Below are 26,425 nucleotides of genomic sequence, written 5' to 3'. Positions count from 1 at the left end.
TGCATCTAACCTAACAAATCAATCCATTATTTTAAATACTTCAATTTGATATCCCCTTCAACCTTCTAAACTAAAGGGCAAAAAAAAGTGCAATCTGTCTTAATGATTTAGCTTTGGGACCATTCTGGTGAATCTGTATCTTTTACAAGGAAAATATATTTTTCCTGAGAATCAATGCTCAAACCATGTTCTACATCGTCTCATCAATCTGCTTTGCAACTCAAGAGATAACTACATCACCTTTGTAATCTCAGCTTCTGAGATAAAGGCAACATTTTCTTATCAGTTTTGATTACTTTTGGCAATTTGCACACATGGATGGTTATGTCCTTTTTGTCCAACACTACTTCCAGCATTGGTTCTGTCAGATTCCATTTGACTTTCTGACATCCAAACCAAATAAGCTCATATTTTTTTCACATTAAAATTCACCTGTCATTGACTTTTCCACTCACTCAATCTAACTCTGCTCATCTGTAAGTTCCATCTACACAAATTGATGTGCCTCCTAAGTAATGTCATATGCATCTGGATGTATAACGTGAATCCCTCATTGGAGTTATTGTTATATCCAATGAAGCCTCATTACAGACCTGTGGAAAACACCACTTGTTAAGTCACTGATCAAATAGAGTTATCTTTACCCCTACTCTGCCTAACAAGTGTCAAAATAGACCATATCAGTGGATAGTACTTTACAAAATGACTTTACTTAAGTCCAGTGTGTAAGTCAGATTTAATTTGCAAGGACTGTTATAGCACAGCGATAGTATTCCTACATCTGAGCCAGAGATTAGGATTCGTCTCAACTGCTCCAGATGTGTAAAATAACATGTCTGAAAAGGTTGATTAGAAAAATATCAACAAATATCTTTAGTGTAATGTATAATGTTTTGCAAGTTCCTTACCTTTAACACCCGTTGTTTAATTTTTTCAATCGATGTTATTTTTGATGGATCACTCTTCATCAAGTCAGACAACAGTTGTTCAAATGTGTAGACTGCATTGTCCATTAGCTGAGGATAATAAATGGTAGCTTTAACTCATTAACTGTCAATTAGGAACCAAAGGTTAAATGGGCTGAGTTCTGCCAACCACTTTGAAATCCGGGCACAAGGATGGAAGCGGGAGCTGACCCACTTCAGCCGATGGCAGGACCTTGGAGGCGTAGTGCTGTCCGTGGCTAATTAAGGAAAATGATTTGTTTCTGGACCAACCAAGCAGCCAGTGGGTAAGCATTCTTACTGCCCCAACTAGTCAACTTTGAGGATGCAGTTCCAGGTGTAGTGCAATCCACAGTGACAATGTGGCCCCAACGACTGGCTAATTAGGTTGGAGGGGGATGGTGCAGTCAGAAAGGCAGACTCTGGCAAGTAAAAGCGGGCAGATCCCATTGCCATCAAGTACTCCTCCATGAGTCACGGAGTGCCATACATCCAAGCCATATATTTGTCTCCCTGTAGCACCTGGTGTCTAGAGAACCATTTGATCTCTGGCTGAGTGATATGTCACACAATAAATATCAAACTACTTGGGAATAATTACTAACATTTCCAAAAGGTTCATTTACCAACTCTGTCTGTCTGTCTGTGCATGCACTAGTGGCCATTTTAGGTCTGGACAAGGAGGCAGGTCAGGGGTGGGTGGTGGTGAGGCCACTGGTTATAGAGTCATAGAGATGTACAGCACAGAAACAGACCCTTCGGTCCAACTTATTAATGGCAACCAGATATCCTAACCTAATCTAGTCCCATTTGCCAGCATTTAGCCCATATCCCTCTAAACCCTTTCTGTTCATGTACCCATCCAGACGCCTTTTAAATTCTGTAATTTTACCAGCCTCCACCACTTCCTCTGGCAGCTCATTCCATACACGCACCACCTTCTGCCTGAAAATGTTGCCCCTTAGGTCCCTTTTATATCTTTCCCCTCTCATCCTAAACTTATGGTCGCTACTACTGGATTCCTCCACTCCAGGGACAGGACCTTGTCTATTTATCCTATCCATGCCCCTCATCATTTTATAAACCTCTATAAAGGTCACCCCTCAGCCTCCAACACTCCAGGGAAAACAGCCCCAGCCTATTCAGCCTCTCCCTATAACTCAAATCCTCCAATCCTGGCAACGTCCTTGTAAATCTTTTCTGAACCCTTTCAAGTTTCACAACATCTTTCCGATAGGAAGGAGACCAGAGTTGCATGCAATATTCCAAAAGAGGTTGAACCAATGTCCTGTACAGTCGTAACATGACCTCCCAACTCCTGTACTCAATATTCTGACCAATAAAGTATACCAAATGCCTTCTTCACTAGCCTATCTGCGACTTTACTTTCAAAGAACTATGAACCTGCACTTGAAGATCTCTTTGTTCAGCAACATTCCCCAGGACCTTACCATTAAGTGTGAAGTCCTGCTCTGATTTGCTTTTCCAAAATGCAGCACTACACATTTATCTAAATTAAACTCAATCTACCATTCCTCAGCCCACTGGCCCAACTGATCAAGATCCTGTTATACTTTGAGGTAACCTTCTTCGCTGTCCACTACACCTCCAATTTTAATTACACCTCCCGTGTTCACACCCAAATTATTTATATAAATGATGAAAAACAGTGGACCAGCACCGATCCTTGTGGCACATCGCTGGTTGGGGGGGGGGAATACAGTGAAGAACAAAGAGTCTAATGGGTTGAGGAGAGGTGGGAAACAGGCACAGTGACAGCCCTGCTGCAGGATTCCCACTCCTGGACATAAAGAGACTTGAGAGTGCCAAGTGAGCATGGCGAAGGAGTAGTGGACAAGATAGACCTTATCTGCAGACACTGCCAAGAAGGGGAAGCTCAACTTCTTCAGTCAGAGCATCCATGATCCCCAGGCCCCAGCCTGGTGGTGTCAATGGCATATTCTCCCCAAGTCTGTTGGGGCCGAGTTACATCATGCTTGAGGACAGTTTGGAAGTTATGGACAATCACTCCTTATCAAGGTATCCCTTCCATCTCAGCAGCTACTTTCATCCACATCCCTGCACCTCAGTGAATTAGCACAGGAAGCCTAAAAGTGAACATGAGAGGAAGTGGTCAACACAGGGTCTTCGTCATTGCTTTTCAAAACTAATTATCAGGAAATAAAGGAAGGGACACCAGCAGTGCATGCACAGTCCTGATGTCTGTTGCAGACATCTGATACCATTAGCCCCATCTAAGCATGTGATAGTGGCCATCTTGGCATTCGGGCCAGTGACTGTGATGATGTGCCAGTGAGCAGCCTACAGTGTTGTACCTACTTCTTGCATGGAGTTTTGAGTTGTTTGAATAAGCCATTGTGTATTGGTGAACTTGAACCGGTTCTTCAATTCCTGAAGCTGGTCTTGAAGAGGGCTTACTTTATTATAACAAGGCTGCATCTTCGCAGCATTAAAAGGAAGATTCATCAGTTGATTCAAGAGCTAAGCAAAAAAAAAATCAAAATGAGAAATTAGTAATTAAACAAGAAATATTTTCCAAAAGTTGAGGTTACTGATGTTAAGGATAAAACAGAAGAAAGTTGTTTGGTTGTTGTTTCAATCCTGACTTTATTTCTAATGGACAGATAAGCAATTTAAATTTTGCTAATTTGCAAGTTCCCTTCAAATTAAATAATACATATTTTGTAACCTTTCCTATACACCCCCATCATTATTATTTTTCTATCCAAGAGGAAGGAGTGACTTGGGTTGTGGGTAATTATCCTTGGAGTAAGTGAACTTTCTCTATCCCAGCTTATAACTCACAATACTGCAGGCCTTCACAGAACAATTTGACTCTGTGGACATGCTTTTCTCAAACAGTGCCGCTAACCAGCTGCCAGCTTGAGTAAAAAGGCTTGACTGGCTTTGGAGCGGGGTGCAGGTGGGGACAGGGGATACATTCCTGAGGAGGCTGCAGGTCAGAAGCCAGCAATAATCCTGCGGTCGGGTGCGATGGGGCCATGGATGAGCTGATGTTTGAGGTGTGTGTGTGTGTATGTGTAACAGAATTGAGATTGGAGAATGGAAAGAGGTATGTTTCATGGGCTATGGGGAAATACTCTCACTCCTCTTGGTCTATACACAGGACTGTGAAGGTGCTTGATCTTGTCCACAAAGCTTTCCTCACATCCTTTTATCCATTGTTTCTGATGCACAGGAATCCCACCTAAACAGATCCAAGTCTTGAAGAAAGGGGAAATATATGGTACACTGCCTCGTTATAACATTTAAATGGTCAACCCACCTTCTAGGTGGAGTCATTGTTTGCCTTCCCTTTTCACCTGCAAGAAAACTAGAGGAGGATAGGTTGGAGTTGGATTGGGGTCAGATTTGAAACTTTAAAAATACTAACAATCCACCCTAACATTAATCTACCTATCTCCTTGATTAAATTCCCTACAGTGTGGGAACAGGCCCTTCAGCCCAACAAGTCTGCACCGACCCTCCGAACAGTAACGCACTGGCGCATTTCCCTCTGAATGATGCAATTAACATTATGGGCAATTTAGCATGGCCAATTCACCTGACCTGCATATTTTTCCGGTGGGAGGGAACCGGAGCACCCGGAGAAAACCCATGCAGATACAGGGAGAATATGCAAACTCTACACAGACAGTTGCCCGAGGCTGGCACTGTGAGGCAGCAGTGTTAACCACTGTGCCACCGTGCCGCCCTTGTGGTTAAAGTTCACTCTTGTAATCCCACGCTGCCTTGAGTTCAAACATTGTCTTTTCTAGGCTTAGACTAAAAGTCTTATCTTCTTGATGGCAATTAAGGTTCTAACAAACTGGCCTTTGTAACTCATTAGATTGAGGGCACAAACCTGCTGCAAAAAATATCAGTGGATCTCTCTTGAAACTAAATGGTTTGTTGAAGGTAAAGTGTAACTCTCTCTACTCTGGCCCCAATAATACAAATGAACTTCAGTTTCTGAAAGACATCTCCCCACCCCCCGCAGTAGAACAGCTGGACAGCTTCAACAGCTATCATTTAGATCCGATTGAACAAAATGGTCAATTTTGTGTTGAAGACCAGTTAACTTTGTATGTTGGAATACAGCCACCTGAATGTACTTCTGTGTGGAAAGTCCAATTCCAAATGTATGATCTAGTTCAAAGTCCAGCCTGTCTTTTATCATAGGGTTTAATTGCTCAAATTTGCAGAAAGCAGTTTTTGGAAAATACTGCACAAAAATATCTTGTATGCTGACAGCTAGAAATATCTTTTAGGCATGAGGAAATCAACTCAGGATGGTTCCAATGCATTCTGCTGATCTTCGGCAGCATCAATGCTCACATCACAACCCACTGAGTTCTGCGCACCATGGTTACTCCATGACTATTGAATTTGCCAGATACAAATTTCTTCTATATATAACTGAACACTGGAGGGTGAATCTAGTCCTATCATTTTAAAAATATTTGGGAGCGGCGGGGGAAGGATGTCAAACAACTGGCATTGTGGAGCTACAAGTTCCTTTCATGGACATTTGGGAATGGGAGAATTAGATCATGGTAAAACATCATCATTACCTCTTTCAGCTTTTCAGCATCACCAGCACTCTGACATTTTGCACTTAACTCATTCACTTCAGTTTCAAAGAGAGAACGGACTTCGGTGAATCCTGAACTGATCAGTCCCATTAATTCATCCAATATAGAAGCCAGGTAGGGCTGAATATTCTCAAGGCAGCACTTCTCAGCTTCTTCTGCCACTATTGCTGAAAGAAAGGTTTATCAAATTTAGTGGCTAAATTTTTAATTTTGTCCTTTCCTAACTTTATTTCCTTCTGTATTTCAAACTACCTCTCAAAATCATTTATTGCCTGATAAAGTTAAAAGAAATGGCTTTAGTCAGTCTATATGTGACTCCAGGACTCAACAATTTAGTTGACTCTTAACTTCTGTCAGATTTGGTCTAGCAAATCAGGCAGTTGTACAAAAGCTCTGTGGTCCTGCCATGTCCAGACAGTGGTGGTGCTGGGCAATTAAACAACTTATGACAGGACTTGATGCCACAAGTGTCTCCATTCTTAATCATGGTGGAGATATCAATGCAAAAGGCAAAGTTGAAGGATTTGCAAAAATCTTTTGTCAGAGTGTTGGGATGGATGATCCATCCCTATCCCCTCCTGAAATCCCCTCCATCACAGAAACCATTCTTTGCCAAGCTGATTAATTTCACATAGTGTCAAGAAACAGGGGAACTAACAAGACACAGCAAAGGCTATGCACGCTGACAACATCCTGACTGTAGTATGAAGACTGAAAGACTCTTCATTTGCCTGGAAAGAAACAACTCCAACAACATACTGGAAGTATGACACCATCCAGGCCAAAGTAACCTGCCTGTTTGACACTTGATCCACTACCTTAAACACTCACTCTCTCAGCCTGTGACACTCAGTGGCAGTAATGCGTACCATCTACAATATACACTGCAGCAACTCCCCAAGACTTGTCTGACAGCACATCTCAAACTTGCCATTGCTATCACCTAGGAAGTAATGAAAACAGATACGTGGAAACACCACCACCTCCAGGTTCCCCAAGCCACCTTGACTTGAAACCGTTTTGCTGTTCCTTTATGGCTACAAGATCAAAATCATGAAACTTCCTTCCGAACTGCAATGTGGATCTTACACACCAATGGCTGCAGGAGTTCAAGAAGACAGCTCACCACCACCTACTCCAGGTCAATTTGAGGTGAGTATAGATACTGGCCCAACCAGCAACACCCACATCTCAGAATAAATTAAAATAGTGTCTTGCTCTGAGGTATCAGTTGGTGCCATTCTACAGTTGATAAATGGGGAACAATGAAGAATTGCTCAACCTTTCATTTCTACTCACAAACAGCTTGCCTCTGTTTTGCACTTCCTCCAAATTACATAAGCATGACCATAAACTTATGCTTCACCAAACGATGGGGCACCGTGCTGAAACATCAGTTCCTGTGACACTTGCTGCATTGAGAACAGACTAACAATCACATGCATTCACTGTTTTTTCCTTTAAATGCTAAATCGTCAGATAAACAGTAAAATATCTGTACACCATTATGGTCACGAGTCTCATTTAACCCTCAATCAGATGTAATTACTGTTTCATGATGTTCTTTCAGGATTTGTCTCTTTGCAAAAGAAGAACATAGTCACATAGCACGGTAATGGAATGTGAAAGGTGTAGAGTTCAATCAAAGAAGAATAGAATGATAAAAGCTTAGGCAGCGTCAGAAGAGAGAACTACGGACATCAGAGTCCACTTACAAACTGCAGGAGGAGGTTTCAGTGCATTGAACTGCTGTTGGACCAAAGAGCAAATGAATACAACTAACAGCTGGGAATTAGATTGTTAGTGTATTCATTTCAAGTATCCCTACCAATATCCAGCAGTATCCTGGCCACCAGAACTCTCATGATCAGGACCCTCACCAATTGGATCCTCAGCAAAGGATGAGATTCTCTCTTTTTTATATACTATTAGGATCCAAATGTCTCCTGCTAAGTACTTGATTGATAATATCCTGAAGTGTGCATAGTCCAAATCAAAATCTAACTGGAACTATACAGGCGTCCATTCTTACAAGTTCAAAACCCAAGGTGAAAAATCTTTCCCTTCTGTCCTAAGTCTAATAAAAAGAGCAAGATGAAAACAAGTCAAAAAGAAAGAGAAAATGTCTATTTGAAAGGTATAAAATACGATTTAAGTCAACATGTATGCACTCTTAGCATATAATATACACATATTCATAATGTGTTTGAAAATACCTTTGTGCATTCTGTTAAGTAAGATTTTTGCTGTATTCAAAAGAATGCAAAAATTTGAGGTAAACCAATTGTTTTAAATAGTACTGTCACAAGAGAATTGAAAGAGATGGGTGCCCTGGTTCCAGATGAAGTTTTTATATGGTGGTTCTCAGAAAATGTTGCAGTTTAGTCCTGTAATGTAATTCTCTCTTTCTAGATCTGTCCATGCAAGAAAGCAGTAAGAAATTATCATCTATAGGCAGGGAAGGTACTTTGGGATATGTCTGGGTGCAGTTGCTGCAAATCTGAGCATTGGTTAGTCATTGGGTGGACAGGATGAGTATTTGGACTCACAGTTTGAAATAAAGTAATGTAGCCTGTTGTACTGGCAGATGTAATTCTAGAAAGTGGGATTATACACAGGTGTATAGATTGAGGTTAGGTAACAGGGCGGGATGTGGTGAACTCTATGGTAGAACAGTCCACCAAAAATTCATTGTGCAAAATACACAATAAGAATGATCACTAGCCACAGGCAAAGATCCATGCAAATAGGATATATCTTGATGTAATCAAATCTGTTTGTGTAAAATCTGGAAAATGTTGCTTCATAAATATTAACACAATAAGTTCTGTTATTGAGGATATACTGAATCAAGCTGTTCTGTTTACTCCATTGCAAAAGAAAACATTATTATTTTCCAGAACTGCTCTGTGCATGTTTAATACAGAACAACAAAAAGCCATCCTTTAGGCAATGCTCATAAGCCATGCAGTGAAAATGATAAGTTCCTTTATTTGGAGTGTAGCAGAATAATACCAATTTGTGGGATAATAGATGACTATTACAATCACTTTCATGCCAAAGTATCTCTAAGGTCAAAGGATATCATAGATTGAAAGAGTCTAAATGGCTTTAAAATTAGGCCTAAAGTTTCCCATTATCATTCACTTGTGATAATTTCTTGGTAAAGTTTTAATTTTAATGTTTGACTGTTATAAGTGAAAGTTTATAAATATTTAATGAACACCCCATTCAGATTGGTAAATTTAAATGTATAAAATATCTTTTTTGTCAGGATTGCATTTGGACATAGGTATCCAAGTATGCAATACTCAATGAGAGGTGTGATATTTTTATTCAGGTGTGAATTGTTTTGTAATTTGTTCATAAATTACGTACAGTTTTCCAAAACAAATGGGCAGCATTAGTGACCGTGTTGATCTTATAACTGTGATATTTGGAAGCTTTATTGCTCTCAGAGTGTGCATTTTAAATGGTAAAATTATGAAAGCTATCACCATGAAAGAAGTGGCAGAGTTAAACTGAGGAGCATAAATATGCTTAAAAAAACTCAGTTAAAGAGTTCACTGTTAGAGCAATATTTCAAATTTCATTTAGATTACCAACATTAGTAAAAGACTCTAAGTTCTTTGTTCATCTGAAAGCTCTTCCACACATTTGTTAAAAGTTTGCTGGAAAGGCTACGGATCCCTGGAAAGCCAAGATTAAGGGCTACACATTTTCAGGACTTATACCAAGGTTTCCATGCATAACTGGAAAAAAATGCTCGTTGGAAATCTCTCCCCATTGATTCTCAATCATGAATGCCAGTATCATTTTATTTTTTCTGAAGATATCTGGTAGGTGAACTATTAATGCCCTGCTCAGATCCTCAACATATGTTCAAAATAACGTTGAACACTGATCACCTGACTCAGTTTCATTCCCACCTTGGGAAGAAAAGGGACATAGAAACTTTCATGAGTTAGCCTGGATTATATCCATTATCTTTTGGCTCAAGTTGGAAACAGTGCAGATGTATTCTGTCGCAGGTGGAGGTAAAGTTTGACACAGATCAATTCATCTTGCTACATAAGACCCATATGTGTTAGTCAAATAAAGAACAACACTTAAAGTGACAATGGAGATGATTAAGTATGTGCCTGTTCTGTTTGCCACACTGGAATTATTAATAGCAGGCTCCAGAGCCTAAATATCTGTCTAGTCAGTATATGTTCTGAGATTGGCCCTCAACAATTTATTATTTTTACTGATAACCAAGATGGTACCATAAAGAGCCATAAATCCATGTTTCCCAATGCGACAAATATTACTGAGGTAGACAGTGACAATAAATTGCAAATGGACATTAACCAACTGAGTGACAAAACTATGGCAGATGGATTTCAATACCAACTATTGTCATGAAAAGCTAACCCAAATGAGAAGAAATTAATGGATTAAATGGGGAGGACCCATGGAAAATTATTTTGATAGGAAGCAAAAGCATTTCTGGACTGAGATGTGTTTTTTTTTTGTTATGTCCAGGTTGCACTGAAATGTTTGGAATGGTTCCCACCCTGAGGCCTAATGAACCATATCTTACAGAATGCACCTCATTAACTACCTACCCCACCCCATAGCATGTCTCATGTTCGATTCTGACTCCACCCAGGTCAATTCACCACTCAGTAGATATCCCAGGATTCACCAGCATCCCTTGCAAGAGCCTCCTTTTTCAAAGACAAGCACTCTCGGACCAGAGGTGCCCTGTACAGGTCCTGACATTTACCTTGGATATGGCAGCTATGGGGAAATCAATGCTTTACAGAGGTCCTGCTGGACAGGGTGGTGCAAAGTTGGGGGACTTCCTCTTTTCCCATGACAGTTCACAACACTGCACCATATCAGCCTGGTCCAAAGTTACCACCCAGTTAAAGTCATCTCAGCTCGCTGGAGAAACATGCAGCTCTAAGAAGATCAATGATTTCCACTTGGCTAGTCTAAGTGCTACCATCTTCTCTCCAAGACCTCTCACTCGACCTCTGTTACTTTACCCACCTTCCACCGAGGTTCATGTTCTACCACTCTCATTAATACCTGCAACATTGTCCCTCATTCATTGTCTCACACCCCAAACTCTCTGACCACCACTAATGCTGCATTGCACCTGCTGCCTAATCACTCACCCAGGGCATCTACCCATCTGCAACAAAAGTAACAGCTGTGCCACCCACTTTGTATCCATGATACCAGCCTTTATCTCATTCCAGGAGGAAAACTGGCCCTAATAGGGCAGAACAACTCAAGACACACGGTGGGCTGCCCAAAATGTGTCTCCTTACTCCTTATGTGAACAGTAATGGTCCTGAGTGACTGACTGATTGTGTCAAGCCCCTGGGCTGATACCAGATGCTGCCATTGATTTATTCTACACCAAACCCTGACCAAAGACTATTTCCCTTCACTGACAGAGAACTGCTCTCCACAATGACACACTGCCTTCACTTGTATCTGCACTAAATGGCGTGGCAAGACAGTATTAATAATAGCCTGGTATCTCTGGCTCAGGGGGCAAAGTACAAAAAGGCAATGCAAGACAGAAGTGCTGTGAGCATCCAGATAGGCTCAGATTTAGCAAGTGCTCTGACAGCAAACAAAGAGCCTGGGGATGCAGCCTGATCCAGTCTAAATGCTGACAGTGTCCTTGCAGCAGCATTACAGTAATAGTTGCTGATGCAGACTGAGCGCAGCATTAAAGTGCAGAAGCAACCTGCAAGTGATTGTGCCATGTGGATTGTGAGAGGTTGGCGCATATTGAATGCCCATGCCCAGAGACAAGGGCTGCACTTCCGAGCACGCTCGGAGATGTTGGTGCCCAGTGTCCAACATGGCAGTCTTTCAGAGCAAGCAGTGGGCTGACTCCGCCAGACACCCATTCTGATTTCCATGTTGACATTTAGCTTGTTTGATGCTTTTGGCAAGAAAGGGAGTTGAATATTAATGAGGCAAGTTGGGCATTGACAAGGCACTTAACAAGCAGTAATCCTCCCTTAATTTGCAACTTGCCACTGCCTAGTGTGAAACTCACCACACCACTGTTCAAATGATGGAGTGGGATACACCCAACATCATCAGACTTCTCACCCGATTCTGCCATAAATCTTATTGTAGTCCGCATCGCTCAGACTTCTATAAGATTCTACCCTCTGTGTTTGGTGCTGATATCAAAACACTTCATTCTCAATTGAAGTTAGCTAAACTCAGATTGATCAAAAGCTCTGGTAATCAAGATGGTTCAATGTTGTCAAAACAATGGATCAATGAACTACAGATGCAGCTAGTAACAGATGAAATCCAACTTGGTTAATATTTTGGGATTTTTGGAATTCTGTGCAAATGGCTTGGTATTTGTGAGAAGTTCACAAAGTTCTCTCTTCAGGTTTATATTCAGTTGGTTGCTTTCTTTGAGGAGATGGAATAATCTGTAGAAATTTTACAGTTTGTAATAATAAGCGACTGAAGCCCTCTACATATTATGTTCTACGTCACTATATTCACCTTTCAGTTTCCGGGCAGCAAATTCCTTTGAAGTAATGATCTGATCCATATCTGAACGAATTATCCCCTCCACGCCCTTCACAGATTTTCTGCACTCATCTTGTAGAGACTGCAATCCATCCACAAGCTGGTTTTGTACTAAATTGTAAGCTTCTTCCACAATCTGTAAAACACCATCAAAATTTTCAAATAAAACAAAGAACTGCAGATGCTGGAGATCTGAAAACCACAAAAACCAAACAACACAACAACTTAAATTGCTGGAGAAACTCGGCAGGTCTGGCAGTATCTGTGAGCAGAAAACAAGCTCAAAACAAGAAAACAACTTTTCTTTTGGCAGAACTATGGCAGATGGACTTGGACTGATAAATAATAAATCTGAAAATTATTCAAATGTTGGAAAGCTAGTAACAGTGGCATTCCAAAGAGTTTTTAAGAGTGGTAGAAATGTGGAAATCTCTCCTGTAAATACTTAATGCTAGTTCAATGAATAATTTTAAAATGGAGATTGATAGATGCGATGGAAAATGGCATAATAGGAGATGAAAAGAAGGCAGATGGATGGAGTTAAGATACAGATCAACTATGATTTCACCAAATGGTAGATCAAGCTTATTTGGATGAATACTCCTATTGTTATGTTCTTATATTAATCTGGAAACTGAAAGAAATAAAAGAATCAAACACAACAACATATTAGAAAAGAACATAAAAAACAATAAATCACACCAATCATCATCTTCTGTCTATAAACCTTTCTTTAACAGCTGAGACATCGAATATGACAGCAGGAAGGCTGCTCTAAAACTACATGAAATATTGCTAGCTACACAACTAGAGCGTATGCACATGTCTAGTCACTACATTATAGGAAAGGTATGGTCAGTCTAAAAATGGTACACAGGAGATTTATAGGAATGTACAAGAATGAAAAGAAAATTTTAACTGAGGAATGTTTGGATAACCTGGTGTTACTTTCCGTCGAACAGAATGGGTTGAGGGGAGGTTTAATCAAGCTATATAAAACTGAGGCTCCTTAACAGAGATAAGAAAAGAAAACAATTTCCCTTAGCAGAGCACTCAATAACCAGGCAGAAGAGATGTAAAGTAACTGGGGAAGGATGAGAGGGTAGTTGAGGAGAATTTGTATCACTCTAAACCTCACTGCCTAAAAAAGATGGATAAAGCAGAGAGTCGGAGTACATTCAAAAAGTTCTTGGTATGTCCTTCTAGTGCAATAGTACACAAGGCTGCTGACCTAGATTAGGACAGTGGAATTAGGATGGCTTCTGGCCAGCTGGTGCAGACAGATGGGATAAATGGCCAACTTCTGTGTCCTATGTCTCTATCAATCTATGATCTTATTCAAATGCGGTACCTGTATCCTGCACTACACTGAATTGCAATCACTCAGCACTTACATCCTTGCTGACTATGTCGCAGGGACCGGTCCTTGTAGACCTGTTTCTCAATCCCCCAACATACTGAAATTAAAATCCTCATTCTTGTCATGACCATCCTGCTTACAAACCTACAAATGTAGCAACAAGGAGTAAGAGTAAGCCATTCAGCCCCTTGAGCCTGTACCGCTATTCAATAAGATCATAACTAGTCTGATTTTAATCTCAAAACTAAATACCTTGCCTACCCCTTATAACTTTTCACCCCTTGCTTTGCAAGAATCCATTCACATCTGCCTTAAAAATATTCAAGGAGTCTCCTTCCAATATTTTTCCAGAAAAAGAATTGTGAAGAATCACAACCCTCAGAGAAGATAATTTGCATCATTTCTGTTTTAAATGGCAGCCACTGAGTTTTAAACAATGTCTCTCTAGTTTGAGGATGTTCCCAGAACAGGAAATATCTTGTCTGTCAAGTTTTCTCAGGATGTTTATGTTCTAATTAAGTCACCTCATACTCTCCTAGACCCCAGCAGATACAAGCATTGCCAATTCAACCTTTCCTCATAAGACAACACACTGATTTCAGGTATTAGACTTGTAAACCAACAGACTGACATCCTTCCCTCAACAAGGTGCCAACAGTACACATTGTACTCCAGATTTGGTCTCACCAGTGCCCCGTCTAACTGAAGCATAACCTCTCTACATTTGTATTTAATTCCTCTCATGATAAATGATGATATTCTATTAGCCTTCCTGTCCATTTGCTGTATCTGTAGGACACCCAGATCTCTCTGCATGTCATAGTTCTGCAATCTCTCATCATTGAGATAAAATGTTTCTTCTTGAATATATGTAACAACCTAGCCTTTACAGACCACTGAGGGAAAGAATTCCACAGATTTACTATCTTCAGGGTAAGTTAAAAATCAGACAACACCAGGTTACAAGTCCAACAGGTTTATTTGGAAGCACTAGCTTTCGGAATGCTGCTCTTTCAGAAAGCTAGTACTTCCAAATAAATCTGTTGGACTATAACCTGGTGTTGTCTGATTTTTAACTTTGTCCACCACAGTCCAACTCTGGCACCTCCACATCATGGCTACCTTCAGTGAAGAAATTCCTCCTTACCACTGCCTTAAAAGGGTGACCCCTTACTCTGAGATTACGCCCTTTGGTTCTAAATTCCCTCATAAGGGGAACCACAACCTCTCAACAAATACCCTTTCAAACACCATAAGAAATCTCACGTTTCAACCATGTCACCTGTCATCCTTCCAAACTCAAGTACAGGCATAACTTTCTTCACCTTTCCTTACAAGACAATCCCTCGATGTCTGTGATCAGTCTAGTGAACCTTCTCCAATCTGCCTCCAATGCTTGCATGTCTTTCCTTCCTTAAGGGAACCAAAACTGTTCACAGCATTTCAGCTGTGGTTAGACTAGTGACTGTGTTTTTCTAAGAGTTCCTTCCTCCCGTCTACTCCCACATTTTATTGCTGCTTCTGAAATGTTATTTGCATCATCTGTAAAATACCTATTCAGTTAATCTTCCATTTCCTTATTTTCCATGAAAGCAAATTACTGCGGATGCTGGTATATGAAACCAAAAGAGAAAATGCTGGAAAATCTCAGCAGGTCTGGCAGCATCTGTAAGGAGAGAAAAGTGTTGACGTTTCAAGTCTAAGTGACCCTTTGTCAAAACTAAAAAAAAGGGGGGAATTAGGGAGGAATTTATACTAGGCTGAGAGAAGGTGAGTCAAGGCTCCAGAAGCAAAGGTAGCAATAAAGAGGTGATAATGACAGTGCATAGAGAGATTATAGGGAGATTAGGAACTGTGAATGACCAAGACTGAAGCCAGTGCTATGTGACAAAATATGTGGGGAATGGGTGAAGCAGAGGTAAAATGGAAAACAGGGGAGAAGGGTAGCAAAGGGGGAAGAGGAGAGGAAAAAGGTGATGAGAGAGTGGGGAGCGAGAGAAAGAGAGACAATCAAGAAATAAGAGGTACAGGACACAGTGAAAAAAATTTTAAAAAGTTAAATAAAATAAATGAAATAAAATTACGGAGCAGAATGAAAACAGAGGGGTCGAGATGGGATAATCATCTGAAGTTGCTGAATTCAATGTTGAGACCGGCAGGCTGTAACGTGCCTAGTCAGAAGATGAGATGCTGTTCCTCCAGTTTGCGTTGAGTTTCACTGGAACATTGCAGCAGGCCAAGGACAGACATGTGGGCATGGGAGCAGGATTGTGTGTTGAAGCTTGCCACTCTAGGCCAAGCATTCCTGTATAAACCTTTTTCGGGAAGAGCTCTATTCCCTCTGTTTACTGAGGATTCTATTGACTGTCTTAATCTATTCTGCAATAATAACCACCAGCTTCCTACATGACTTGAACTGTCACAAAATGGTGATCAGATATTCAAGAGAGGATGAAAGACAAATGGTAAAGTTCTCCAGTGGCATCAAGTGTGACGTGATTAGTTGTAAGTATGCTAGTGTGCATGAAGTTCATGGGTCACTTCTTTTATTGACAATCATTTAGATTGAAATTCATAAATTCAGTTTCTGAATTCCTGCTCCCTATATTTACACTGTCAGATGCAGCCCTATAATCCAGGGATCAAAGTCTTGAACCTATTTTCTGCTGTGGCTCAATTGATAACACTCTTATCCTTGAGTCATACGATTATAGGTTCAAGTCCCAATCCAATGACCTGAGCACAAAACCTTTGCTGGAAGCACTGAAGAAGCTCTGCATTGTTGGAGATAGTCTATCAGTTGAGATATTAAACACATGTCCTATTTGCTCTCTCAGATGGATGAAAAAAATGGAACTACCTTGAAGGAGGAGGGATCATTTAAGCCAATATTTATCTCTCAAGCAACATCACAAAAACAAATGATCAGTTAACTATTATGTTGTCATTTGTGGGATACTGCTGTATGGAAATTGGCTCTGACATTACAATAGTGACTATAATTCAAGACCATTTCATCAGCAGTAGCATGTTTGGAGATATCCTCAAGCTAAGAAAGGTGCCGTAAAATGCAAGCGGTTTCTTTGTTTAGGGTTTATGATTCTGCTGTCAGTAAAAGGAGAGTTCAATGTGGTAGCTGAAATGCTGGCGTGTGAAACTGAGTGCTGGTACAGTGGTTGCAGCTTAGTAATTAATGCAAACAAGTCACAGCTTCATGATGGCTCATGTCTAAATGACTGACATACCCTATGTATCACCTGCCCATCCCTGCAGTTAGCATTGGGTTTTACTGTTGAAAACTCACCCTCCATGGCAAAATGCATAGTCACTTCAGAGCTTAAGATTGCTATTTTGATGGCATTAATTCTAAGTTTGCACCACGTTATTATCATTGCACATTTAAGAAGCATTGAGTCTAGCAATGGAGCAATAAGCTAGTTACATACATTGAACCATGCCTTTCGCTTTTCATTCTTCTTGCCTTTCATTTTTGGCAAGATGTCACTCTGCAGGGAAGGTAACAGTTCTTCCATCACCAAGTTGCTTAAAATCTAAAAGGGGGAATAAAAACACATTTTTAATTGAATTGACATTTTTGCTATCCATTCTAGACATGAACCAGTAGCAGGGTCTAGAAAACTGTGCCAGCAAACTTGGTATCAAGCTTCATTGAATTGTAGGCTTCTCAAAACAGGGAGTCCCAGAATACAGGAACCAGCAGGTGGTGCAGTGAGTCCACCGTTGCATGACTGATTAATCCACCTAACATATCTGTATTGCTGTATTTACCCAAGTCCATTGAACCTTGTATTCAGGCTCCTGATGCTTGCCCTGCTCCAAACATGTAGATGGGCACAAAAACAGAAGCTGCTAGCAAAGCTCAGCAGGTCTGGCATCATTTGTGAAGAGAAATCAAAGTTAACGTTTTGGGTCTTTGCTCAGAACTGATTGTCTGGTGGATTTTGCTTAAACATCATTCTCCCTAAATTGTATATATTTCTAAACAGTAAATCAACGTGCAGTTTAGTTTAATTTGTCACCACACCTCCCCACCCCACATTCAATTCTGAAACACCACTAATCACACTGTTGGCAAAGAAATGTGGACATGGAGTGTGGTTTATCTCAGCAAATCCACTCTGCTGCTGCAAAGGCAACACTGTTCTTAATGGTTACACAATAGGATGACTACACCGAATCATCTTCATCTCTTCAATCTGAATTTTCTTCCAAACCTCTAGTAAAATCCTTCAGGCATTGTCCCTTTTTCTAATCAGCTCCTGCATCTTGCCAGCCAAATCAATGAACAGTTGGTAATTGCATGGTGTAATTTAAGCCAACACAGTTATTTATCAACCGATTGGCCAATCTGTGTTGCTCTCTTTACCCCATTCCACCGAGCCTTGTGTTCAGAATCCTGTTGCTTGACCTGCTCCAAACATGTCGAAACCCACTCTGCCCAAAATCAAAATTGAAATTCCATCCTGATACATCAACCCCTTTTTTCCCTCAGGTTGAAATCAAGTTCCTCAGATTCCAACTCTTTCATTAATAAGGGAGGAGGTCAAATCAGCCACAGATCCCATCTTGATCACACTCTACTTGGAATATATGCAGGCAGTCAGGGAGAAATGTGATCACATAGCTTAATATCCTGTTAGCATGCATTATTAAAGGTCTTTTAGATGACGTAATGGAGATGACTTGATAAAAGGGAGAAAGGTAAAAGAGAACAGAGAAAGAGAAGAGGTTTAAGAAGAGATGTGGTGAGTGTTGACAATTTCCATGCAGTTCCATACACTGTTTTTCACAAGGTAATGCTTTTAAGACTAATATGTTCACATCAGGTAAAATTTAGTTTTCATCATCAAACAGGAAAATCCAGCTTTAACCTCATGTATATAATCAATTTAATGTGTGTGTCTATATACATACATATGAGCGTGCACACGTGCACATGCATGTTTTGGAGGGGGTAGAAGAGAAAACTGAAGGGCTTTTGCCTGAAACGTCTACACTCTTGCTCCTCGGATGCTACCTGACCTGCTGTGCTTTTCCAGCACCACACTCTCGACTTTAATCTCCAGCATCTGCAGTCCTCACTTTCGCCTAGTAACTTTGGAAGATGCTAGTCTAAGGAGCCTGAGTGAAATTCTGCAGTGCACCTTGTAGATGGTATGCACATCTGCTATGGAGCCTCAGTGTTGGAAGGAGGGAATGCTTGATGATGTGTTGCCAATCAGGCTTTATCTTAGATGGTGTCAACCTTCCTAAGTGTTGTTGGAGCAGCGCTCATACCAAGTGGGCACTCCTGACTTGAGCCTTGTAGATGATGGACAGACTTTTCGGAGTCAGGAGGTGAGGTTACTCATGCAGGATTCCTAGCCTCTAAGCTGTTCTTGTAGTTATAGTATTTAAACATCTAGTCCAGTTAGTTTCTGATCAATGGTAAGCCTTAGGAAGTTGACAGTGGAGGAGTCAGTGATAGTAATGCCATTGACTTGCCATTAAGGGGCAATTCATTAGATTCTCTCTTGTTGGAGATGTTCATTGCTGGGCACTTTCTGGCATGTATTTTACTTGCTGCTTGTCAGCTTTTTGTCCAGCTTTTTCTTCCATCATTAAGGATGGGAACTATTTTACAGTCTACTCATGCACTAAATTGTTTAATTGTCCACCACCATTCATAACGGTGCAAAACTTCAATCTGATCCATTGTTTGCGGAATCCTGTCTATCATTTATTGTTCATGGTGCTGGTCATGAAAAGTAATCCTGTTTTGCAGCTTCTGCCAGCTAGGTTAACACCATTCAACAACAAGTGTAGGACAGAATCATCCAGTGATTGGAGGAGCAGCTACATTATTAAGTGTGGGTAGTGAACGAGTCACCAAGGTGTGAGGGTGTTACTGATGTCTGCGGCAGGAGCCGGCTGACCATCTGCAGAGACTGGGAAGTGGAGCCAGGGCCAGGGCCAGAAACAATCTTTTTGGTGATGCCAGTAGGGAGTCACCTTTTAGTCAAGATAGGTATCTGCCTCTGCGATAACTCCACAGAAGCTAGTATCCCATCACCAATTATTTATTTGGACATGGGAAATTCTCAACACTGATCCACAGAGCCAACTCTCAGAGTGAACAGGATGTCTGATGCACCCATTTATCTCTGGGAGAAAGTGAGGACTGCAGATGTTGGAGATCAGAGCTGAAAAATGTGTTGCTGGAAAAGCGCAGCAGGTCAGGCAGCATCAGAGGAGCAAGAGAATCAACGTTTCGGGCATAAGCCCTTCATCTATAAGCGCTGCCTGACCTGCTGCACTTTTCCAGCAACACATTTTTCAGCACCTATTTATCTCTGTCAGCTAGGGCTCCCTGATTGGACCAAGTTAGCAGCCCCAATCAGGAAACTTATACTCTGAGATCCACTTGGATGATCTCATTACAATCACTACATCCCTTCCCCTCTGAGTCCAAGGCCATGGGGTATTTTGGCACAGGGTCAGGTTCCTCTGACACTGCCTCAGATATGGGTGGAATGTAAGGCACAGTAACTCGCCTTTTGCACCTGAGCGTCTTGGAAGAAATTTATCTTCTTAAGGTGGCAGAGGTAATGGCATCTGCCGTGTCCATCTCAAAATCCTAGGTATTTGCTATGCTTGACTGACAGGGAGAACCTACAGGTTCCAGAACAGTGGGAAAGGCTGTTGAGGAGCGGGGCATGTTTTCTCCCCCACCATTTGCAAGTTTGCAGCTTTCACATGGTCCACATGCTTCTTCAGGACTCTCGCAGCTACCCAAACTTCATACATCACCGGACCTGATCTCATGTCGTCCATGCGTCTTACCCAGGCAGGCCATTCCCATGGTTCCTAGACCAACATTTGTCCCCTGAAGTTATCTGTCTCTCTCACTTAACGGAGTCTTGTATCCGGCATTGGCTTTCCTGATGCTGTTTCAGCCACAAAACCCCAGGTCTGGGAAGATGAGATTTAACCTGGTGCAGAATCTGCTCCCCATCAGCTACTCTGCTGGACCTGTCCCTGTGGTTGCATGAGGGGTGATTTCATAATCAAATGGGAACCGGGACAGTTTGTTATTGAGTGAAGCTGTCGGCCGTTTCTTTAACGTGCAAGTGTGGTACTGGAAAAACACAGCCGGTCAGGCAATGTCCGAAGAGCAGGAGAGTTGATGTTTCGAGCATAAGCTCTTCATCATGAATGTCACCTGACTGGCTTTGCTTTTCCAGCACCATACTTTTTGACTCTGATCTCCAGCATCTGCAATCGTCAGTTTCTCTCAGCTGTTTCTCAAGTTTGCCTTCAAAGTTTGGACTGCTCTTTCTGCCAGGCCATTGGATGATGGCTGGTTTGGAGCAGTCCTTACATGAAGAATATAATTCAACTTTAGGAAATACTCAAATTCCCTGCTGGTAAACGTTGGAGGGTATTTTTGTGACCAATACTTCCAGGATTCCATGTATTGCAAAAGATGTGCGCAGTTTTTCTATCGTCATCTTTCATTTGACGAATGAACTCTATGCACATCCAACTCCTTTGAGTGGGTGTCCACAATGACTAAGAACATTGAGTCCTTGAAAGGACCTGCATAGTCGACCTCTAACAGAGTCCAGGTAACCGAATGTGGGGGAGTTGCTAGCAGTAATTTTTGTCCTTTGGTCTGTCCGAAACCTATTGATCTTCCAGCTGAAGGAGTTGATCCCGACTGAGTGTTGTGGACTGGCACATTCCAAGGTCCAGGACTACGTGTTAAGGGATGCGCTGAAGTTTGGGGCAGCTGCCGCCAAGGCGTGGTGGGGAAAGACCACCGTGTAACATCTGCCCTCCTAAGAAGAACAGGGGGCCCACCCAGTCATTTGGACTCCGCTGACGCCTCAGCAGAAGAGCTGGATAGTAAATGCACAGACTTGTATATATGAAAAATAAATTTCGATGTCTGTATGTAAAGCAATGTAATGTGTGCATAAGAATGGCATGACGAATTGTATAGAGATCCAAATAATTTTATGAATAAAGCATATTTTTGAAATTAAAAAAAATATTTGTCCTTGTGAGCACTCTGGGCATGGCCCCACCTATGCAGCTTTGTCTGCATCCAGTCCTGGACACCAGATGTAACCCCTTGCCAACATCTTCATTTTGGAAACCCCGGGATGGACCTTGTAGAGTTCAGCCAGTATCTGGCAGCGACCTTTGCTCAGGACAATCACTCTTGCTCTCCATAATAATATGCCGTCCTCTATAGTGATCTATTCTCTCTGAGTCCAAAAAGGTTTCAGTTCTGATTGAGACAGCCCTTCGGTTTCCTGATTACATTGTTACAGTCACTGCAGCCTCCTTCAGAGAACAGGAAGGCCGGAAGAGCCCTGGGCCAACCCAGAGCTTTTCTTGAGGTAGTGCTACCAGTCAGCCTGATACAACAGCACTAACTTATTCACACAGAAAGGACTAATTTATTAAACAATATAGAGGCATAGCGTCCCACAACACAAAGACAGGCCTTTTGGACCAACTGATCCATTCCGACCAAAATGTCCATCAATGCTGACCCCATTTCCCTGCACTTGGCCCATATCCTTCTAAACCTTTCCTATCCATGTGTTTGTCCAAATGCCTTTTAAATATTGTTAATGTACCTGCCTCAACCACAGGCAACTCATTCCATATTATACCGCCCTCTGTGTAAAAAGGTTACCCCTCACGTTCCCTTTTATTCTTTCCCCTCTAACTTTAAACTGATGCCCGCTAGTCCTTGATTCCTCAACTCTGGGAAAAAAGACTGAGTGCATTCATGCTATCCATGCCTCTCATGATCTTTTGCACTCCTCAAAATGTCCCCTCAGTCTCTTATGCTCATGCATGCTATAGGTACGACAATCAGCTCTTGCAAGAGATTCTACCTCCAGTACACAAAGGTCACATTCACTGGTATTAGTGCTGAAAATGCAACTGATAGCACAGGGAGACCTGCTCTGGTGGAATAGAAAGATGTTTTGAATAAAAACAAAACTGGAAAAGAGCCACCTAATCTGGACTGGTATTGACACCTAAGTATCAAATCACTGATCAGACACCTCCAATATGCTGATCAGATCCTAAAAATACTTTTGATAGCTATGAGTAATCTAGACAAAATTATAGGTGACAAGAGAGAGAGACAGTTGAGGTGAAGCCCTAAGTTCTGGAATTCTGTCCCATCCATTTTTCCACCTCCTTCTTTAGGGAAATATTTAAATGCTACCTCTTGGATCAAGCTTTTGAGCAGCAGTTCAATTGGTCCCTTTTTTAACTTGGTGAATTTATTTGGATTTTTTTTAAAACCATGTTTAGGTTTTATATAAATAAACCTTGCTCATACCCTTAAAAGGCAGTTAGACTGGAGGATAAGGAAGCAGAATTAGACTGTTCGGCCCAATGAGTCTGTTCTGCTATTCAATCATGGCTGATATGTTTCTCAACTACAATCATCTGTATTTGCTTTCCTAACTGCCAACTGAACATGTATATTCACCTTTACAGAGTCCTTAATTAAGGCTTCCATGTCCTTTTGTTCCAGATTTCTGAAGCCTTTCCCCATTTAGAAAATAATCTATGCCTCTATTCTTTCCACCAAGTGCATAACCTCATACTTTCCCACATTGTATTCCAGCTGCCACTTCTTTGCTCACACTCCTAGCCTGTCCAAATCCTTCTGCAGCCTCCCCGCTTCCTCAACACTACCTGTCCTTCCACCTATCTTTGTATCATCTGCAAACTTCGCAACAATGTCCTTTGTCCAGACTGTTAATATATAACGTGGCTAACTGGTCCCAACACTGACCCCTGTGGATTCCACTAGTCACCAGCTGCCATCCTGAAAAAGACCTCTTTATGCTCACTACTGCCTTCTGCCAGTCAGCCAATCCTCTAGTCATGCCAGTAACCACTACCAACATCATAACTGTTATCCTATCTAGCATAGCGTCCTGTGTGGCACCTTGTAAGAGCATTCTGGAAATCCAAATAGATCAAGTCCATGGGCTCTCTTTTGTCTAACTTGCTCATTACCCCCTCAAATGGTTTGAACAGAGTTGTCAGGCATGACCTGCCTTTGATGAACCTGTGCTGACTCAGCTCTATTTACCATGCAATTCCAAGTACTTCGCAATTCCATCCTTAAAGATAGACTCTAAAATCTTACAATGATGGAGGTCATCTTCTACCTCCCTCTCTTCTTAAACAGAAGTATTACATTAACTATTTCCCAGTCCTCTGTGACCCTTCTTTACTCCAGTGATTCCTGAAAGATCACCACCCATGCTTCACAATCTCCTCAGCTATCTCCTTCAGATTGTCCAACCAGTCTGGATGATTTATTCACCTTCAGCTTCCCCAGCACCTCCTAAGTGATGGCCACTACATTCAACTCTGCATTCAACTCTAAGTTCTAGTATGTTGCTGGTATCTTCCATTGTAAAAAGTAATGCAAAATATCTGTGCAATTCCTCTGCTATTTCTTTGTTCCCTACTACTACCTGTTGATAAGATGTAGTTGTTTAAAAACTGGAACACTGCGGACTTGTGTCACTGAACAGGAAAGCTATATCTTAGTGTAATTGCACAACCATAAAATATATACAAATACATTTACAAGGGATTCATTGTAGAAGGCATGCTTGTAGATTAATGCGGTCCCAGTCCTAACCAGATTGAGATCTTGTGTTTTGCATATTTTTACCTGCCATAAAACCTTTAAAACTATATTATTGTTTCACAGCTTTTCCTACATTTTTCTTTCATTCTTGCACATATACATGCATAGCATGAAACCATTCAGAGCAACAAGTAAAATAGATGGTCTAAACAAAAAAAAAAGTCTGGGAGAGAAAGACTGAGCACATTCTGGGAACATGAGCAGATACAGAGAAATGGTGCATGGGGCTGATGTTAATGACATTAGATTGCAGTGTTATTTATTATTCATGACAGACTCACCAATGCTTCATTGCCATGGTTCATTTCCCAGGACCCATAGTGGCCTTTTTCCTGCCTGAAGAATTGAATGGCTTCTGAGAATGCTTGGACTTCAAACGAACTCTGTTCTGCAAACTCTGAATTCAAAATAAAAGGAAATTATCATAGAGGCACAGAGTCATAAATCCTATTAAGTCTACACCAACCTTCCTTCACTATTCTTGCTTTCAGGCATTTGGCCCTCTAAGTTACAACATTTCATGAGCTCATCCAGGTACTTTAAAGGTTTATGAGATTTCCTGCCTTTTCTGCATTCCCAGGCAGGGTATTCTAGTTTCCTACTACCTTCTGGGTGAAATGGTTTTTCTCAAATCCTCCTGCCTTTCACCATAAAATTATTCCCTTTTGTTCTTGATCCTTCAAATCAGGGGAACAGCTTCTTATCCACCCTGTCCATGCCCCTCATAATGTTGTACACCTCAATCAGGTCCCCTTTCAGCTTTCTCTGCACAAACGAAGATAGCCTGAACCTATCCATCCTCTCTTCACAGCTAAACTGTTCCATCCCAGGCAACATCCTGCTGAATCTCCCCTGCAATCCCGACTCCCCGGCAATCACATCTTTCCTATAATATGGTGATCAGAACTGCACACATTACTCCAGCATGCAAGTGCCAAAGCTTTCAAAAGGGCATGAGGAGCTATGGGGATTGAGTAGAGAACATAGCTTGGAGTGGCTGGCATGACAGGGGGTTAAGTGGGAGGCTAGAGCCTGGCATTGGGGTGCATGAGGGGCCATGGGAGGGTAGATCAGGGACAAGGCCTGGTGAGAAAGTCATGGTGGAGCACAGCCTGGCATAGAGACATTAGAAAGACATTTTGCACTCAAATTTCAAAAGGTTCCCTCATGCAGACTGTGGATTACATCAGCTCTGCATTAGCATGAACGACAACACTTTAAAAACTGTCCCAACTCCATGAAAATTGCAAGGCCCACCTAGCTCCCTCATAGGATGGATCAGATTGGATGTGAAGACAGTGGGTGCGTAACCTAAAACAGCCCGTGCCCTCAGAAGACCTCTGTGAAAATCAGAAACCCCAGAAATGAGCACACAAGTTTATCTGTGTGGTGTTTGTGTATTCTCCCTGTGTCTGCATAGGTTTCCTTTGGGTGCTCTAGTTTCCCTCCACACTCCAAAGATGTGCAGGGTAGGTGGATTGGCAATTGGAAATTGCCCCATAGTGTCCAGGGATGTGTAGGTTAAGTGGATTAGTGATGAGAAATGCAGGGTTACTCGGATAGGGTAGGGAGTGGGTCTGTGTGGGATGCTCCTTAGAGGGTTGGTATGAATTTGATGGGTTGAATGGCTTGTTTCCACACTGCAGGGATTCTATGATTTCTATGAAGTGTGTCACATGTCATTTTTAAAAGGCTCCAGAATTATCCTAACTTTGAAGAAAAATACAGACTGATGTGTTCTAGAGTCAGATGCAAAGGGAAGAGATGATATAAAAACAATGAGGGAAGAATATACAAATTAAGAAATGTCAACAACAGTTGAAGAAATTAAAAGGAGGTCAAAATGTTCTGGATCATTTTGTACAATATAATATAATTATCCACTGACTCCCACTGAGAATGAATAATATATTAAACGACATCATAAGATTGTGGATAAGATTGCTGATAGATGTTTACCTCATTTTAATTTGTCACTGTTCCCTTTCTATGAAACAGGTCAGCATGACATTTCCCAGTTAAAATAAAGTAGTTAGAGAAATTGAATGGAATGCTCTGCTGAAAAAGTACATGTTCAGAGCGAACCCCCCTATCACCAGGCATTGAACATTTAATATTGCTCCAGCTTCATCTACGGATAGTGCCACTCCCAAATTTTAAAGATTCTTTGTGGCCTCTATCTACCATGGCTTCTCCTGTGACTTGGATTGTCTTAATTGCTTGTCTTTGC

General features: G+C 41.4%; 1 protein-coding gene across 3 annotated transcripts in view; it reads right to left on the bottom strand.

The window, feature by feature from the left end:
- LOC122554476 (protein Niban 1) overlaps positions 1-26,425 on the bottom strand; it is a 133,483-nt gene that overhangs the window by 13,406 nt on the left and 93,652 nt on the right. For all 3 annotated transcript variants that reach the window (XM_043699559.2, XM_043699560.2, XM_043699561.2), the window contains exons 6-11: positions 24,477-24,592; positions 16,934-17,038; positions 12,101-12,263; positions 5,540-5,727; positions 3,285-3,446; positions 909-1,016 (exon numbers count right to left, since the gene is read on the bottom strand). In XM_043699559.2, coding sequence (XP_043555494.2) covers positions 909-1,016; positions 3,285-3,446; positions 5,540-5,727; positions 12,101-12,263; positions 16,934-17,038; positions 24,477-24,592 — 842 coding nt within the window. The remainder of the gene's footprint in view (positions 1-908; positions 1,017-3,284; positions 3,447-5,539; positions 5,728-12,100; positions 12,264-16,933; positions 17,039-24,476; positions 24,593-26,425) is intronic.

This window comes from Chiloscyllium plagiosum, unplaced genomic scaffold (genome assembly GCF_037043375.1).
Source record: "Chiloscyllium plagiosum isolate Xiang-an unplaced genomic scaffold, Cpla_swu_hap1 HiC_scaffold_9, whole genome shotgun sequence".
Taxonomy (NCBI): Eukaryota; Metazoa; Chordata; class Chondrichthyes; order Orectolobiformes; family Hemiscylliidae; genus Chiloscyllium; species Chiloscyllium plagiosum.
The sequence above is the reverse complement of the archived record's forward strand: the minus strand, read 5'-3'. Positions and strand labels throughout refer to the sequence as shown.